The following is an 18,290-nucleotide window of genomic DNA, read 5'->3' as shown; positions in this document are numbered from 1 at the left end:
TGGGAGGCTGAGGTGGGAGACTCACCTGAGCCCAGGAAGTTGAAGCTGCAGTGAGCTGTGAGCACACCACTGCACATCTACCATAGGGAAGGCACAGGCACAGTCCATACATTCCTTCAACAAAAAGGTATGCAGCTTCTTCAAGCCAAAGTACTCTAAATGCCAGGAATACAACACTTAGAGTATATAAGTATACTCTAACACAGAGTCTCACTCTTCTCACTCTTGCCCAGGCTGGAGTGCAGTGGCACCATCTTGGCTCACTGGAACCTCTACCTCCCGGGTTCAAGCGACTCTTGTGCCTCACCCACCTGAGTAGCAGGGATTACAGGCATGCACCACCACACCTGGCTAATTTTTGTAAAAAATAAATATTTTTTAAAAGGAAAAAAAGATAGGCTGATCAAGGAAAGTCTCTGAGGAAGTAAGATGTAAGATGTAAGCAAAGACTTGAAACAATGTAAAGAAAAAAACCCTGTTAAGATCAAGCTGACAGCAATCCATATGTATATAAATGTCCCAACCCCAGACAGTTTGAAGCATAAGGCAATAAGGCCAGTAATTACAGCTGTAAAGAAAGTAAAAGGAGACTAGTATAGTGGATGTGGTCAGAGGTAGCCATGGTTAAGGAATTTGAACTGTACTGGGAATGAGGAAGGCTCTGTGCTACAGCAAGGCATATAGTGCTTCACCTGAGTGAGATTATATTACAGTAAAGGAGATAAGGCAAGTGTAAAGCAATTGTCATACAAGGCAGAATAATCAGAAATAGAGCATGTACAAAATATAATGTGAGTCACTGAAAGAGTTAAAACCACATCAAACTCAGGAAGGAAAGAGTTGAGAGGAGGTGGAACTTGAGATAAGGCTATGGAAGAGAAAAGTACAGCATGAGGGTCATACAGGCTTGTTCAGCAAACAGCCAGGCATCCAACATGGCTGACATGTTTGATATGCTTAGTAGAGTCCTGGGAGATTAGACTACTGCAGTAGGTTGCAGTAGGTTGTATTATAGAAAACCATTAATTATCTAATTCTGCAGGCAATGGAAAGCCGCTGAAGGTTTGAGTTGTGGGAGAAGAGGGAGAGGAATAAAATTATCAGAGGGCTATTTGGTAAGGTATCTCTGACAATGACTGAATGAGGTTTTTGCAGTAGTCCAAATAAAAAATAATTAAGAACCAAACTAGATGGTAGTTGTAAAGAGAGAACACGGCTGGGCACAGTGGCTCACACCTATAATCCCAGTACTTTGGGAGGCCAAGGCCAGCAGATCACAAGGTCAGGAGTTCGAGACCAGCCTGGCCAACATGGTGAAACTCCATCTCTACTAAAAATACAAAAATTAGGCGGGTGTGGTGGTGGGCGCCTGTAATCCCAGCTACTTGGGAGGCTGAGGCAGGAGAATTGCTGAAACCCAGGAAGCGGAGGCTGCAGTGAGCCAAGATCGCAACACTGTACTCCAGCCTGGGTGACAGAGCAAGACTCTATCTTGGGAAAAAAAAAAGAGAACAAATACATACGAAAGAGGTGGAGAAACTGAAGAAAGCTGAATTGACAAAATTAAACAAATGGCTGGATGTTGAGGTTGCCCATATTGAGTCTGAGGTGCAGGTGAGACAATCTGGATGATCCACAATTTGCTCCAAAACAAGCAAATAACCTATAATCCACAAAAATTGCCAAAAGAAGTCCTGCTTAGTGGAATAAGACTCTGGTTCTTGATAAAAGCAAAGCTGCTAACCATCAAAAATATCAGCTTTAGCCAGGCATAGTGCTGCATGCCTGTAATCCCAGGACTTGGGAGGGCAAGGCAGGCAGATCATTTGAGCCTAGGAGTTCAAGACCAGCCTGGGCAACATGGCAAACCCCCCCTCCATAAAAATACAAAAATTAGCCGAGCATGGTGGTGCATGCCTGTAGTTCCAGCTACTCAGGAGACTGAGGCAAGAGGATCACTTGACTCCAGAAGTTTGAGGCTGCAGTGAGCCAAGACTGTGCCACTGCACTTCAGCCTGGGCAACAGAGCAAGGCTGTCTCAAAAAATGAAAACAAAAACAGCCTTTACTAAAAACTAAAATGACACTGATGATAAAATGATACAATGCCTAAAAGTGTTTCCTTTCACCCTAAGGAAAGGAAGAAAGGTCTTTAATGTATATAAATGTAACGTGCAATGAACAATGACAACATACAACCACAGTTAAGAGAGAGCCTAACCAGTCAGGGAGCCACATGACAAAGTCCAGGAAATCCTACTAGTGAACTATAGCAGAGCACTAAAATATGACTTGAATGGATTTCCACAAAGGAATAGGAGAAATGATCATTAAACAAATGCAGGTCAGGTGCGGTGGCTCACGCCTGTAATCCCAGCACTTTGGGAGGCCAAGGCGGGTAGATCACCTGAGGTCAGGAGTTCAAGACCAGCCTGACCAACATGGTGAAACCCCGTCTCTACTAAATACACAAAATTAGCCAGGCACGGTGATGCATGCTTGTAGTCCCAGCTACTCAGGAGGCTGAGGCAGAAGAATCCCTTGAACCCAGGAGGCGAGGTCGTGGTGAGCCAAGATCGTGCCATTACACTCCAGCCTGGGTAATAAGAGTGAAACTCCATCGCCCAAAAAAAAAAAAAAAAAAAAAAAATGCTGTTCTACCCACTGAGCTCTAGGTTATGGGGAGGGATAATTTCAGAAACTTCGGTGTGCAAAAAGGAGCAGCTTCCATAATCAACTTTTCTGCCCAAAACCTTCCAAGCAACATTTATCAGTCAGTTTCAAATTAACATTTACTGATCAATCTATTTTAAGGTACTCTATTTCAAACAAAGGATGGTACCACTTTCATGAGTTTTTTAAGGTATAATTTTTTTTAAAAGTTAGTTAAGACTAATACCCCAAATAACTTTTAATATATTCCTTAAAATAACTGACACTTTAATTCAAAATAGCCATCTATTTTTTATATACTATCATTAAACAGTTTTGTCAGAGACATAAATTTGAAGACTGCTCTACAAACGAATTTTCTACAAATAAGTTAGTATATAGTGTTTAAATCAGCATTCAAAGAATCATTAAAGCCAGATTTTACAAAAGGTATGATTCCAAAGTGGGATCCATGTGTCCCAGGTTTCTGAAATTCTCATTTATTCAATACGCTACTATGGCCTTTCATACCTTTCATGCCCACAGAGGCCACAGCAAACAATCAGACATATAACCAACTAGCAATTCTGCCCTTACATTATCTGACATTTTATATTTGTTCATTGCCTGCCTTCCCCATTAAAAAATAATCCTCATGACAACAGTGACTGTGTTTTTACAACTGTATCCCCAATACCTAAAACACTGCCTAACACGTAGCAGGCACTCAATGAGTACTGATCAATATATCCATAAGAAAAACAACAACTATATTCTTCCTACAAACAGATTCAAGCAATGACAATATACCCTGCTTGAATCTGCCACTTTTTACAGAATGATGTTTAATTTTGGTATGTGTCTCTTCCTGAATTGCAGAAAATACAGTTATCTTTGAGAAGGTTGGAAAAGATTCAGTGATTACAGAGAGGCACTCTTTAATACAGCTCAGGGTCTAGTCTGAACTTGTGGGACACGCACAGGAACACCAGAGTCACTTCTGCACAATGAGACACAAACGGATGGATGCTCACCCCTCAATAAAGGTATATACGCAGTACAAAACATGCTAAGAAGGAATACCACAAGACTTAATTAGTGCTCAGAAGGAGCTTTGTGACACGAGATGAAAGGTACCACAGACACAGAAAACATTACAAAGGTGTGGCAATACAATACCTCAAAGACAAGAATCAGTTTGTGACCCTGATGTAATGAGGATTCCAGGGACCACTGACAATCTCCACTTACAAAGCAAAGCATGGAACAGACCCAAAGTATCAAATGCCCTGTAACAAAGAGAAACTAACATGATAAGTCCTGTGCTGTCCTCCCAGCTTTCCCTTCCACATTAGTACTAAAGTGCAGGCAGGCATTTCTTTCATGGAAACAAACTTTTCTCCATATCGTCTACTTTCTGTCATTAGTATCACTTACCTCCTGCCCTGTAGCTGCTTCCATATCAAGAAACAGATCAAGAAGAGATCGGACTAGGCGAGCTGCTTTAGCCTTGCTGATGGAATTCAAGAAGGGTCGTACATACTTCAGGAGTCCCCCAAGCTCTGTATGAAAGGCAGTTCAAAAAGAGAAGTAAACATCAACATTTGAGACAAAATACCCACTTAAGAAATTGACCGAATGTCATAAAAATCAGTACTTACATCACTGGAATCAGTCTAAATGAAACTTACTAGGAGTTTAAAGCATTCCTAGCAAATAGCAGAGTAGCAAAAATACGTTAACATCATATACCAAATTTGCATTCTGTTACCTACTCAGCCACTGGATTACTATGAAGTTCCAAGAAAAGCTCATGTCTCTGCTTCATTTATCCATCTTAATGAAAGATAAACAGCCAAGTATTCATAATCTCAAAAAGCAGTTTTCTAGAACATGAAATATGCTGTGTCCCTGCCACCTTCACAAAATTACTTCCTCACAACCAACAAATATGATCAGGTTATACAAGTAATTTTTTTCTAATTTCCAAGTCTGCTTCAGCTGTTCCCCTTAAACAGACAAGAGATTTCCCACTCCAGATTCCTTTTTCATGTCTTTCTGCAGTGCTCCCCAGTTTAGCCTTTCTGCAATATCACTTCCCTGGCACTCTTCTGGATAAACTTTTCACATAGAAGAGTGTTTTGCCCTTAAAGTGCTACTATATCTCTTTTAAATTCCTCATTAATCTTCAAAACCTAAGTCTTAAACTATGACCAAAAAAGGGATCCATCATAGAGCTTTTCCCCCACTTTCTAGAAGAGGGCAGTATACGAACTCTAAAGAAACATCTTTCTAAACAATAAACTAGAGATATGCTTGTTAAATAGTAAAAATTAGAGAATGTTTCAACTAAACAGCTAATGAGGTATTTTTGGAATGTAGGTTAAAATTACTTTAGTGCCACTGCCTCTTTAATATTCTCCAATTGCAGACTCACCCTCCTGAGAACTCTAATTCAGGGCAAGCAAACCTCACCCTCCAGAGAATGCTAATTCAAGGCCCTGAAATCCTCATCTGCCTGAATAGTCAGAGAATGCATGGGACTGTGTCAGGCACTTAAGAACTTGATATAGAGTAGAAAAGTTCATCTTTTCCCTTCACTCCCCAGTAATGACCTTTGATTCCCAATGTTTAAAACTTTTTGTCATTCTGCCACCTCATTCGCCTCTGCACAAGACTACAGCATATACTCCTGCTTTCAAGAGGCACTAATGCCATAATCCCATCTGAAATGTCTTGCCATCTTCTCAGCCTATATAAATCTTATATATCCTTTTAGGTCCATCTGAAGTCCTATTGAGTTTTCCATGTAACTCCAGTCTACAGTGATTCTCCCCCTCAAATTCCTTTTGCATTTATTTCAATTATATTATGTAATGATAGCTTTTTTAAAGTAGTCCGGAGCAATGTCCCTTCTCCCACAGAATTTCCTCCTGTGCCTGAACAATTCTGAATGATTTCTAGTCACAGAAATGTTCACAAAGCAGCCTATTCTAATGTTGACCAAAACAAATTATTCCTTTTTGAAACACAAAACAGAAATCTATACCTTCTTTCATATGGCTTTAAATACTTAAAGGTAATTATCATTTACATTTCCCTAATTTTCCCTTTATCCAAGCTTAACATCTTTGGCTATTTCAACTGTTCCTCCAAAGTCCTTGTTTCTAGATAACTTAGTTGCTCTCCTCTGAACAAACTCTACTTTCTAAAGGTACTACCTGTGGTATTTTGTGGTACCCAGAAATGAAAACAATTGCTCCAGGTAGGGTCTGACAGTAGACTAGACCAGGAGGCCATGATATGTAACATAAGAGAGCATGTTTTGCTTTTTCTAACACCTCTCTTTGTTCAGACTGAGTCCATTAAAGTCCTTTTTAATAGACTACTGTCAAAACAGGTAATTCCCCCAACTTCCTCTGTTTTGAAAAATACTTTAAGTATATAACTTAATCCTTATCACAACTGAATTTAATCTTCCTGGCTTTGGCAATAACTGTGAATTTTAATTCTGTCTTCTAACTGTACTGAGTCATCTACAAAAATAAGCATGCCTTCTGAAATGGCTTTAACCATGATTCCAGATGCTGACCAGAAAAACAAGGACAGATCTTCATGACACAATGCCTGAAGACTTCCCTTCAGGTTGACAAATGATCCATTTATTAACATGTTTTGGATACAGTTACTCAGCCCATTGTAAATTCATAACCTGTACCTTTGATATTAATATTATGGCAAATGTTCAACTATCCTGCTTACATCAGATATGTAGTCTATATCATTCCTCTAATCCAGAGGCTGGCAAACTTTTTCTGTGAAGGACCAGACAGTAAATTTTTTTGGCTTTTCAGGTTATATGGTCTTAGTAGCAGGTCCTGAACTCACTCAGTGACACACAATGGGGAAACAAATGGGCACGACTTTGTTCCAATAAAACTTTATTTACAAAAACAGGTGGCACACAGACCCCTGAAAATCTATGGGTCTGATAAAGCTAACGAAAAAGAGAACTAGGCTGGGTGCAGTGGCTCACACCTATAATCCTAGCACTTTAGAAGGCCAAGGCGGGCAGACTGCTTGAGCTCAGGAGTTCAAGACCAGCCTGGGCAACATCGCAAAACCCCCACTCTACAAAAAATTAGCCAGGCATGGTGGTGTGGGTCTATAGTCCCAGTTACTTGGGGGACTGAGGCAAGAGCATTGCTTGAGCCCAGGTCGAGGCTGCAGTGAGCCAAGATTGTGCCACTGCACTCCAGCTTGGGTGACAAAGTGAGACTCTGTCTCAAAAAAACAAAACAAAACAAAACAAATAGAGAGAACTAAGGTGAATTTGGAATAATCTGTTCACAATAAATCCACTGTTTTTAAGAGATTACTATCTCCTTATCAAATAATCTGTCCCAGAACTCTACCACTAATGACCATGTATAGTGTCTATTCTTTATTTTTAATTTATTTCAATGTGCAGCACACAGTGAATACATCTATTCTTTGCATTATCCTCTTGAAAGGCAGGATAATATTTGCCTCAGTTTCCTTATACCTCTCCATGATTTTTCTCAGAATAATAAATGGCTCTATAGTTACATCTGCTAGAACTATTTTTTTGATAATAAAAGAAACTGTTAGAGCCTAGAGACCTGAACTTATTTACAGAGACTATCTGCTCTGTCTTCTCTCACCTATTTCTGTCTTTCAGTTTGAAAATCATTTTCCTTCCTAGAAAAGGCAGAAGTGAAACATGAGCTAAGCAGTCTGCCTTTCTAACACCTGCTAGCATTACAATATTTTCTGTAAGCACTGAGTGTTATTCTTCTTACCCCAAGAGAGAAGCAAATGATCTCTTAGTTGTCCTCCTGCATTTTTCTTTTTTTTTTTTTTTTTTTTTTGAGAAAGAGTCTCACTCAGTCATCCAGGCTGTAGTACAATGGCACAATTGTGGCTCACTGCAGCCTTGACTTCCCAGGCTCTAGTGATCCTCCTGTCTCTGTTTCCCAAGTACCTGGGACACAGGAATGCACCACCACACCCAGTCAATTTTTTAATTTTTTTGTAGATATGAGGTCTCCTTATGTTATCCATGCTGCTATTTTAAAAAAAAAAATTTAACAGAGATAGCATCTTCACTATGCGGTTCAAACTGGTCTCTAACTCCTGGTCTCAAGCAATCCTCCCACCTCAGCTTCCCAAAGTCCTGGGATTACAGGTGTGAGCTACTATGCCCAGCTGCCATTTTTCAGACTTAGTTCATCATCTGTTTTAGTCTACTACTGTTTTATATTCATTCTTGTTTGTATTTCCTGTTTCTTTCCATTTTCATACATACTGAGATAATTTTTTTTTAAGTCCCATAAAATCATACTGACTTCCTCCTATTCTTACTGGGATTATTTGTAATTATGTGACCAGAATTTCCTTGTCAGTGGCTCACACCTGGAATCCCAGCACTTTGGGAGGCCGAGGCGGGTGGATCAACTGAGGTCAGCAGTTCAAGACCAGCCTGGCCAACATGGTGCAACCTCTTTTCTACTAAAAGGAAAAAAAAAAAATTAGCCGAGCGTGGTGGCTCACGCCTCTAGTCCCAGCTACTTGGGGAAGCTGAGGCACAAGAATCGCTTGAACCCAGGAGGTAGAAGTTGCAGTGAGCTGAGATCGCATCACTGCACTCCAGCCTGGACAACAGAGTGAAACTCGGTCTCAAAAAAAAAAAAAAGGCCGGGCATGGTGGCTCATGCCTATAATCATAACACTTTGGAAGACCAAGGTGGGTGGATCACTTGAGGTCAGGAGCCCGAGACCAGCCTGGCCAACATGATAAAACCCCACCTCTACTAAAAATACAAAAATTAACTGGGTGTGGTGGTGGGCGCCTGTAGTTCCAGCTACTTGGGAGGCTGAGGCAGGAGAATCACTTGAACCCAGGAGGTTGAGCCGAGATCGCGCCACTGCACTCCACACCAGCCTGGGCAACAAAGCAAGACTCTGTCTCAAAAAAAAAAAAAAAAAAAAACCCTCACAGAACTCAACAGATTCCTTTGAAAAGTTTTAGGCTATGAAATCCTGAGCCTAGGCATCATGTCTGATGATGCTCAACACTATTAACACTACTTACAATTACAATTACACATCAGACATTGTTTTTTTCGGTAATCCCCAAGTGATTGTTATTGGCCAGGGATCCTATCTTAAATTTTTGAGTAGAATACTTAGCATAATGCTATGCACTTATTAAATGCATAAAAAACAAAACTGGACATTAATGGAACAGACATACTTTCTATTCTCAGGGAGCAAACAATACAAACCTATCCATCAATAATAGCAAAGACAGCTAAATATATGTAGGCCTTAACACTTCCTTAGAGTTCCCATTGTGTACACCTGTACTCATCAAACTTTCTTAGAAAACAGTAAGTAACATGGAAATGTTTTTGAAAGTTCTTATAATTCATCTATTAAATTCCAACAGGTTTAGCAGTACACTTCTAAACTTCTCAAGTCACAAGGCAGGGCAAGAAACAAGGGGAGAATACATATAAAATAGGAATTTCAAGCAAAACAGTAATATTTTTGGATGAAAATTACTGAAGTGTTGACTATATACCACACACTGTTCTTAATTCATGCCACTGGAGGAAAGTAGAAATTTGGATATCTCAACAACAAAAAAATCTTTTTTTGAGGCAAGGTCTTGCTCTGTCACCCAGGCTGAAGCATAGCGGTGTGACGACAGCTCACTACAGCCTCAACCTCCTCGGCTCAAGCAATCCTCCCACCTCAGCCTCCAGAGTAGCTGGTACTACAGCCACATAATACCACACTCAGCTAATTTTTCTATTTTTTGTAGAGACGGGGTCTCACTATGTTGCCAGAGCTGGTCTCAAATTCCTGGACTCAAGGGATCCTCCTTCCTCAGCCTGCCAAAGTGCCAGGATTACAGATATGAGCCACCACGCCTGGCTAACAACAAAAAAATTTTCACATCACTTCTGTTGGCTTTATAATTCAGAAAAATTACCTTACTATATTTTGCATGGAGTGATTATCGAAACTGTTCTTGATAATTTGATTATCAAGCTCAAATTAACTGACAGACAACTGGAATCCATATGTACGTTAAATAGGAGGGAAGTCAGTCTAAGATGAAAAGACACCACCCACCAATGATAATTCAGAAGTAGACAGTTACAGGAAAGCAATAATAACCATGATGTCATGTGGCTATATGGGCTCTGAAGTAAGACTACATGAGTTCAAATCCTAGGTCTACCAGTTATTAGTTGAATGAGCTTTGGTAAGTTATTTAACTTTTCTGTGCTCAGTATCCTCCATGTGTAAAATGGATAACAGCACCTACTTCAAGTTGTTTCAAGGATTCAATTAACTTAAACCATGTATGTGTTTAAAAGAGTAACCAGTTGGCCAGGCACCGTGGCTTACACCAGTAATCCCATCATTTTGGGAGGCCGAGGTAGGTAGATCACCTGAGGTTAGGAGTTCGAGACCAGCATGACCAACATGGTGAAACCTCACCTCTACTAAAAAAAAATACAAAATTAGCCAGGCATAGTGGCGCATGCTGGCAATCCCAGCTACTCGGGAGGCTGAGGTAGGAGAATCACTTGAACCTGGGAGGCGGAGGTTGCAGTGAGCCGAGATCGCACCATTTGCACTCCAGCCTGGGCAACAAGAGCAAAACTCCGTCTCAAAAAAAATAATAATAAAAAAAAAAGAGTTCATAGCAATCAAAAACCATTACGTATGGTTCTTCTTATAGCTACTTAACGATGTTTTAAGTAAGATATAAGGCCCATGTAAACACATCCTCACAATTTCATACATCTTTATTCAGCTCTATAGACTGCGCCTAATAAGAAGTTAGTGATCTTTAATTGAAAAAAAATCACTGGCTGGGCACAATGGCTCACGCCTGGAATCCCAGCACTTTGGGAGGCCAAGGTGGGTGGATCATGAGGTCAGGAGTTCGAGACCAGCCTGATGAACACAGTGAAACCCCGTCCCTACTAAAAATACAAAAATTAGCCAGGCGTGGTAGCGCACGCCTGTAATTCCAGCTATTCCAGAGGCTGAGGCAGGAGAATCGCTTGAACCCAAGGGGCAGAGGTTGCAGTGAGCCCAGATCGCGCCACTGCACTCCAGCCTAGGTGACACAGCGAGACCCCGTTTCGAAATAAGAAAAACATCTTTAGCTCTCAAGTTCAAGAAGTTGTGCCAACTAACCCCCATTATTCTCTTGAACAACATAATTTTAGGGGAAATAACTCATGAGGTCACTTAACAGATCTTAATCCAATTTAATCAAATGAGCTCTAAATTCACTTTAAACTTAACAAAAACCACCCATTTGAAGTTAAACAGACTTCTCTTTAAATACTATTACTACTTTACTGGTAAAAGGTCCTTCCTGATCAAAAGGACTCCCTTCTCATTCCAAGGACACACCCATCATCAGAATATTATGTCAAATCTAATCAGTCAATGGTTTAATTACAACTAGAATGTCTGAGCAATGATGTGCACAAAGTCCTAGGTACAAATGGAGAAGTCTTAGGAAGACTCCATTTAATGTCTTATTCTTATTCTTAATCAATCAGAAAAAAACGACAGTGAGTCACTTGTATACAAAATCCTTTGTCATTTTTGAATCTGGCGCTTAAAGTTGTTATCTATCTTAAATACATCAGAGTTGCTCAGTGAAATTATTGAAGACTGTTGCTGCCTCTATGTGAGGGAATACAGTGAGAATTCAAAAACCAGAAACAAATCAGAAATCACTATATCCCAACAAAAATAAGATTGTCTCTCATTTGCAAAACTAAACTACCATGAAAGAACTGAGTTTAAAGGCCACTTAATTGCCTGGTAAAAAACTGAAACTCAACAAGTTGCCAAGAAAATAAAGTTGAATTCAGTTTGTGGATCAGTCCCATGATTCTTCACTCCAACAAAAGACGGGAATTTCACTCAGCATTTCAGGTACAATCCATGTGTAGCACTTACCTGCAGCTTGTCCAGTCTTTGCCAGGAGAGATCCCAGTTCCAGGATGCTCTGCTCTTTGACTTGCACTGCCTCCTCATCGTTTTCCTGAATGTCACGCTTCACTAGGAGAGGAAAATGCAAACCCTCTTAAAATTCTTACCAAAAAATGAAGACTGAGGGAAATTTCACCCTCATAAGATCCATTACAAACTCAAACATATTTACCAAAAGACAAATTCTAGAGTTAAAAAAAACTCTAAGTCAGGAAAAAAAAAGATAATATATACATAGAATATGTTCCATGTAAATCATAAAAAACAGGATTCTTCTCTTTGATTTTAAATGTGCCTTTTCATTCTACCCACCAGATTTTTGCTTACCTATATACACTAAGTTTCCGTTGTGGTCACTTGGTTAAAGCAAAATTAAAACAAAACAAATCATTCATACTTATGGTGCCAAGATCTATGCCAGTCACTATGTTATGTGAAGATACTAAACATGCCTGTGCATTTATGCCACAAACCAAAATCAATTGACCAAGTTATTGATGCCTGTAAGTCAAAAGCCTTTCAATAAACTTTATGTCTGTGCAAAGCCTCAGCTGATGGGTGTGTTAGGGATAAGCAGGTCTATAAAGCCATTCAAGAAAAACAACCCTATCAAAGCCCCAGTGTGATCCTGCACAGCTACACTTAGGAGAGACTGCTGCTTTTTAATGCACTGAGGTCTGTTAAAATAACTTTGTGCTATCTGTCCTATTTTCAACAGCTAATAACTATTTTAACATGCAAGCATGGAATAGCCTCTCCAAGTTTGTAGTGATCATCACTGGTTACCACTACTCTTACAAAGAAAGCATCATGACTTGACAAAAACCAAGATTTTGATACTCCATGATGGAGTCCAGAAAAAGTAAGGCCGTCAACCATGATGACTCAAGCTTGCTCTAACAGTGAAGCTTTCAGGGAACTCTCCCCTAGAATAGTGGGCCAACAGGAAATACTCTAATTGTAATGTTTAACATAATTTCTACTTTATGAAAGACAAAATATTAGGCACTAGCCACAGACAATTAAAATTTATGCTCCTCACATTAGTTCTAAATAATAATGTGTACTCAGAATAAAATACCCATGTAACGGTGAATGAGATGACTCTGGTTCCGTAGAAGCAACTGACCTAAGTCAAGATCAGAACTTTTCAAAAGAAACACCTTTTACCAATATCGTTCAAAGATACATCTTGACGCCCACCTCCTCTCCTTCTCTAGTATCCCCAATGATAAAGTATCAAGATCTTGTCATTGTCCTTTCTCCGTGCAGGTCTGGAATACCAAAATTCAACACACTATGTCAAATGCCAACATCTTGCAAGTCCCACATACAGGTGCATTCTCATACTACTTGTTGAGCTAATTCAAATCTTCCCAAGCTACACTAAAAAGATCCCATTACATGTACAGTGAAGAGCTGGTCCAAGCCCTAATTGAATCCTTTATGAGTGAACATTTAAGTCTTCCTCTGTCATAAATTTCTGTTCACACTTGAATCCCAACAGAAAGCTGCAGGAAGTGACTGGCTGGGGTTGTCATTTCAGTTTTCCTGTTGTGTGCAGGTGTAAGACCATCATATTACAATGCTAAGAAAATTTTAATTTTTCCGGCAACATGCAGCCGACCCGTTCCAAAGAATTCCCTGAACTCTGCGGCTGACAACTAACTCCCTTAACTCACTTCCAATCCCTACAGGGAGTCTGGAAAGATTAGTCACCTCCTCTAGCCCGGCGGTCCCGCTCCAACACCTCACTCTTACACCCTACACAGGGCAGATGAGCGTCTCGGCCACCTCCACAAACCAAACCTGAGGTGTGTGTCACCCCTGAATTTCCCACATTCTGAAAGAGACCCTCCTCTTAGTGGAGCTTTCCGCCGTGGGGCTGGGGAGTAGCAGCTCCCAGCGTCCCGTGGAAGGAAACTCCCAGAGAAGAGCAAGCGCTCGCGCTCCCACCCGGAGCAGACTGTGCTGATTACAACGGCGGGAAATGCCTGTCCTGAGCTGGTTTCGCCAAGGCCTTTCAACTAGAGACTCTAGGACCAGTCCGTGACAAGCACGCCGGCCGGCACTACTCCGGGTCCCAGACCAGCTCGTGCGGGCCAGAGCCGGGGACACAGCTAGGGAGGGGTGGGGGCCCGGCTCGGCCCACTCTCCCACCCTACGCTGAGCCCCCCGTGAGTCAGCAGCCGGCGAGGGGACCTGGGGATTGCCTCAAGCCCTCCCACAAGAGTGAGACCCGGGGGGCTCTGGGGAGCTCCGAGCGGCCTGCGCCCCCGGCCCGGCCCCCCTCACACACACAGTGAGTCAGCAGCACCACAGCCGGCTAGCCCGGCCCCTCTCCGCTGCCGCCGACCGACATAAGCCGAGCTGGGCCGGCGGGGCCGGGGAGACGGCGCGGCGACCTTTACCGATGGAGTGGAGGATGTCGATGGAGGCCTCCCGGTCGGTGCTGAGCAGAGACTGGGCTCTCTGGAACTCCACCACTGCCGCCGCCGCCATCTTACCGCTCTCACACCGTCCCCGGCCGCGGCCGCCGACGCCGGAAACACACACCCGGAAAGCCCGCCCTCGCGTCCCTCCGCCTGTAGCTCCCGCGACTCCGTTCCCAGAGCACTCCGGGAGTTGTAGTCTCTCGGAGCGCCTCGCCCGTGGGCTGCAAGCTCCCCAGCGCCGCCTAGCGGGCGGCCGGCGAGGAAAAGAGGCGGTGCCCCGCAGTGGGAGCTCAAGATCGGTCGCGGCCCACCCCAAAAGAGGCTTCTTGATTCCGGCCCCGCTCGCGCACCCCTGAGAGGGATTCTTCAGTACCGGGCTAGGTCTTCAGTCAAAGCTGTGTGGCTTTCTTTGCGGCTTCCACGATTTAACCATTCATTCAGGACTATAAGTGACCTTATAAAGTGCTCGCTATGTGGCAGACAAAGAATAGCACCATTCGAATGCGTTCCAGTGTCTGACGCCTGTACGCCGCACACACGGTTTCCAGGCTTGACTCCCGCAGAACGCTAGCCGGCAGGAGGGCAAACCCGCCAGAACCGGAGAAAACTGTCCTTCTCACGCGCCCACTTAACCTTGGGACAGTGCTGGACGTGATGAAATGAAACATCACCTTTGCTCCATTCACGCCACAAACACCTCTTGGGAATCCACAGAAGCCTCACCCAGCTCCCCAGCTCAAAAAAAAAAAAAAAAAAAAAAGGAAGAAAGAAAAAGAGAAATTGAATTATTCTTCCTAATATCTTCAGTCCCTTCAACTAAAGTCACAGATATCAGTGAAGACGTCGTGTGGACGGAAAAATGACATTCTATGAGACCACTTAGGGTTAAACTTAAGAAAGGTGCTAAAAGGGTACAAAGACAATTCGGTATAAGGAAGACCTTTCTCTAGGTGATGACGATCCAAAAATGGAATGTGCTGTCCCATAAAAGGACGCATAAAGGGGACTAACATTGCACACGCTCTTCTGTAAGTGGATTAGGCCATTTATATTCCTCTATCTCCTTTTATTCTCCCAACGATGTTCTGTAAAGAAGATATTTACTCCCCTTTAGTATGTGAGGAAACAGGGGGTTTGAGTTATTTGGTGAAGCTCAAATCCTGATTGGGAGAGCTGAGAGCTGCCGGTTAAGGAATGCCCTCCTAATTCCTGGGTGTGTTCACGTGAAAAGTAGATGACATCTCATCAGGTTGTTGTAAACAGTATTCATGACTTTGATGGAGAGTTGGATTAAGTGGCTTCTAGCAGGATGCGGTGGCTCACGCCTGTAATCCCAGCACTTTGGGAGGGCAAGGTGGGCAGATCGCTTGAGCCCAGGAGTTCAAGACCAGCCTGGGCAACATAGAGAAATCCCCCACCTCTACTAAAAATACAAAAATTAGCCAGGCATGGTGGTGCACGCCTGTAGTCTCAGCTACTTGGGAGGCTGAGGTGGGAGGCTTTAGAAGAAATCATAGGAGAGGATAGATTGCTGGCCTCACTACAAAGAGGGGGAACCATAAAACAGCAAACTCCAACATTTCTGGCACCAGGGACCAGTTTGGTGGAAGACAGTTTTTCCACAGATGTGAGGAGGGGGGATGGTTTCGGGATGAAACTGGTCCACCTCAGATCATCAGGCATTAGATTCTCATAAGAAGCAGGCAACCTAAATCCCTGGTATGCTCAGTTCACAATAGGGTTTGCCTCCTATGAGAATCTAATGTTGCAGCTGATCTGACAGGGGGCGAAGCTCAGGCGTAATGCTGGTTCCCCAGCCACTCACCTCTTGCTGGGCGGCCTGGTTCCTAACATGCCACTGACCAGTAGTGGTCCTTGGCCCAGGGTTAGGGACCCCCACTGTAAAAGACTAGGAGTGTCTGCCAGATCTTTCTCCCAAGCTAGTGAGTCTTGCTGACTGTGGAAACTTATGAGCCCATCCCTGTATGATCATCATGGTGAAAGTTTTGAGATGAACTAGACATGTCTCTTGAGGAATTTGGCATGTGTGCACACTCATGAAGATGGTCACCCACTTCTAGCCTGCAGAATTATGAATTAGGGAAGCTGGCTGGCACACTCTACAATAGGACCAGGAGAAAAGACAACAATAGGGTAGCTTCCACTCCTGTGTTTGACATGGTAAGGTTCTTATGAGCCAAGAGGATGCTGAAAAGGTAGACCATCCAGGACCTTCTTAAAGGAACCTATTCAGAGTGCAGTGGCGCGATCTTGGCTCACTGCAAGCTCCGCCTCCCGGCTTCATGCCATTCTCCTGCCTCAGCCTCCCGAGTAGCTGGGACTACAGGCGCCCGCCACCACGCCCAGCTCATTTTTTGTATTTTTAGTAGAGATGAGGTTTCACCTTGTTTGCCAGGATGGTCTCGATCTCCTGACCTCGTGATCCGCCCGTCTCGGCCTCCCAAAGTGCTGGGATTACAGGCATGAGCCACTGCGCCTGGCCCAGCTGATTTTTTTTTTAAGAGACAAGGTCTTGCTATGTTGCCCAGGCTGGTCTCAAACTCCCGGCCTCAAGGGATTCCCCCGACCTTGACCTCCCAAACTGCTGGGATGACAGGCATGAGCCACTACGCCCAGCCTATTTCACGTGTTTGAATCTCATCTCCCTTCAAAAGGTTGCAGGACTATATGCTATAGAAAATGAGCACAGAATTTGAAGTCAGACAAACATGGAGCTCAATCTTCACTCTGCTACCAACTAACAGTCAAATTACTTAAACTATCTGATACAAAGTTTGATCATCAGTAAAACTATTTTAAAAATCAATTTCACTTAATGGTTGTACAATAATTTGACTGTATTTAATGCCACAGAACTTTTTTTTTTTTTTTTTTTTTGAGATGAAGTCTTACATTGTCACCTGGGCTGGAGTGCAGTGGTGTGATCTCGGCTCAATGTAACCTCTGCCTCCTGGGTTCAAGCAATTCTCGTGCCTCAGCCTCCTGAGCAGCTGGGACTACAGGTGCCCGCCACCACAATCTGCTAATTTTTGTATTTTTAGTAGAGAGAGGGTTTCACCATGTTGGCCAGGCCGGTCATGAACTTCTGACCTCAAGTGATCTGCCTGCCTTGGCCTCCCAAAGTGCTGGGATTACATGAGTGAGCCACCGCACCAGACCAGAACTGTATAATTTTAAATGGTTAAAATGATAAATTTGATGTTATTCATATTTCACCACAATTTTAAAATTTTACTTCACAGATTTGTTGAAATTTATTTTTTTTAAGAGACAGGGTCTTGCTATGTTGCCAAGGCAAGATTCAAACTCCTGGATTCAAGCCATCCTCCTGCCTTAGTCTCCCAACTAGCTGGAACTACAGATACACACCACTGTGCCCAGCCCAGCTTTGAAGTTTACATTTTTAAAGATACTAGAACACTTCAGTGCTATGACTGACACATATATAAGTATTCAATCAGTGGCAGTCATTAAAATTGCAATTAAGTTGCTGATTAAATTAGCTGGGATTAGCACCTACTGCTCCCCTTCCTCAGGGAGCCCAGTTGGAAGGCTAAATGAATCTTTAATAGGTAATCTTCATAGTAATAGAGTGGTGATCAATTGTCAGTTCTATTCCCACCACCCCCTTTTTTTTTTTTTGAGACGGAGTTTCGCTCTTGTTGACTGGGCTGGAGTGCAATGGCCTGATCTCAGCTCACGGCAACCTCCGCCTCGCAGGTTCAAGCAATTCTCCTGCTTCAGCCTCCCGAGTAGCTGGGATCACAGGCGCCCGCCACCACACCTGGCTGATTTTGTATTTTTAGTAGAGACAGGGTTACTCCATGTTGGCCAGGCTGGTCTTAAACTCCCGACCTCAGGTGATCCACCGGCCTCGGCCTCCCAAAGTGCTGTGATTACAGGCGTGAGCCACTGCACCCGGCCCAGTAGGTAATTTTCATAGTAATAGAGTGGTGATCAATTGTCAGTTCTAGTTCCCATCTTAAGCTTCCTCACCCTCAGTCTTGTCTCCCTCCCCTCCCTGTCATGCTTCTTTCTGTCCTCATGCCACCCCCAAACACACTACACAGCCCTAATCTTCCCTATGCTACTGTATATTCCACAACAATTTCCTTTTTCTATGTAG

At 42.9% G+C, this 18,290-nt stretch overlaps 1 protein-coding gene across 1 annotated transcript in view; it reads right to left on the bottom strand.

Moving 5' to 3' along the window:
* Positions 1-14,775, bottom strand: part of PSMD11 (proteasome 26S subunit, non-ATPase 11) — a 41,596-nt gene extending 26,821 nt beyond the window's left edge. The window contains exons 1-3 of the mRNA XM_025361458.1: positions 14,120-14,775; positions 11,676-11,777; positions 4,089-4,213 (exon numbers count right to left, since the gene is read on the bottom strand). Coding sequence (XP_025217243.1) covers positions 4,089-4,213; positions 11,676-11,777; positions 14,120-14,210 — 318 coding nt within the window. The 5' untranslated portion in view covers positions 14,211-14,775. The remainder of the gene's footprint in view (positions 1-4,088; positions 4,214-11,675; positions 11,778-14,119) is intronic.
* Between the last annotated feature and the right edge of the window lie 3,515 nt (positions 14,776-18,290).

This window comes from Theropithecus gelada, chromosome 16 (genome assembly GCF_003255815.1).
Source record: "Theropithecus gelada isolate Dixy chromosome 16, Tgel_1.0, whole genome shotgun sequence".
Lineage (NCBI taxonomy): Eukaryota > Metazoa > Chordata > Mammalia > Primates > Cercopithecidae > Theropithecus > Theropithecus gelada.
The sequence above is the reverse complement of the archived record's forward strand: the minus strand, read 5'-3'. Positions and strand labels throughout refer to the sequence as shown.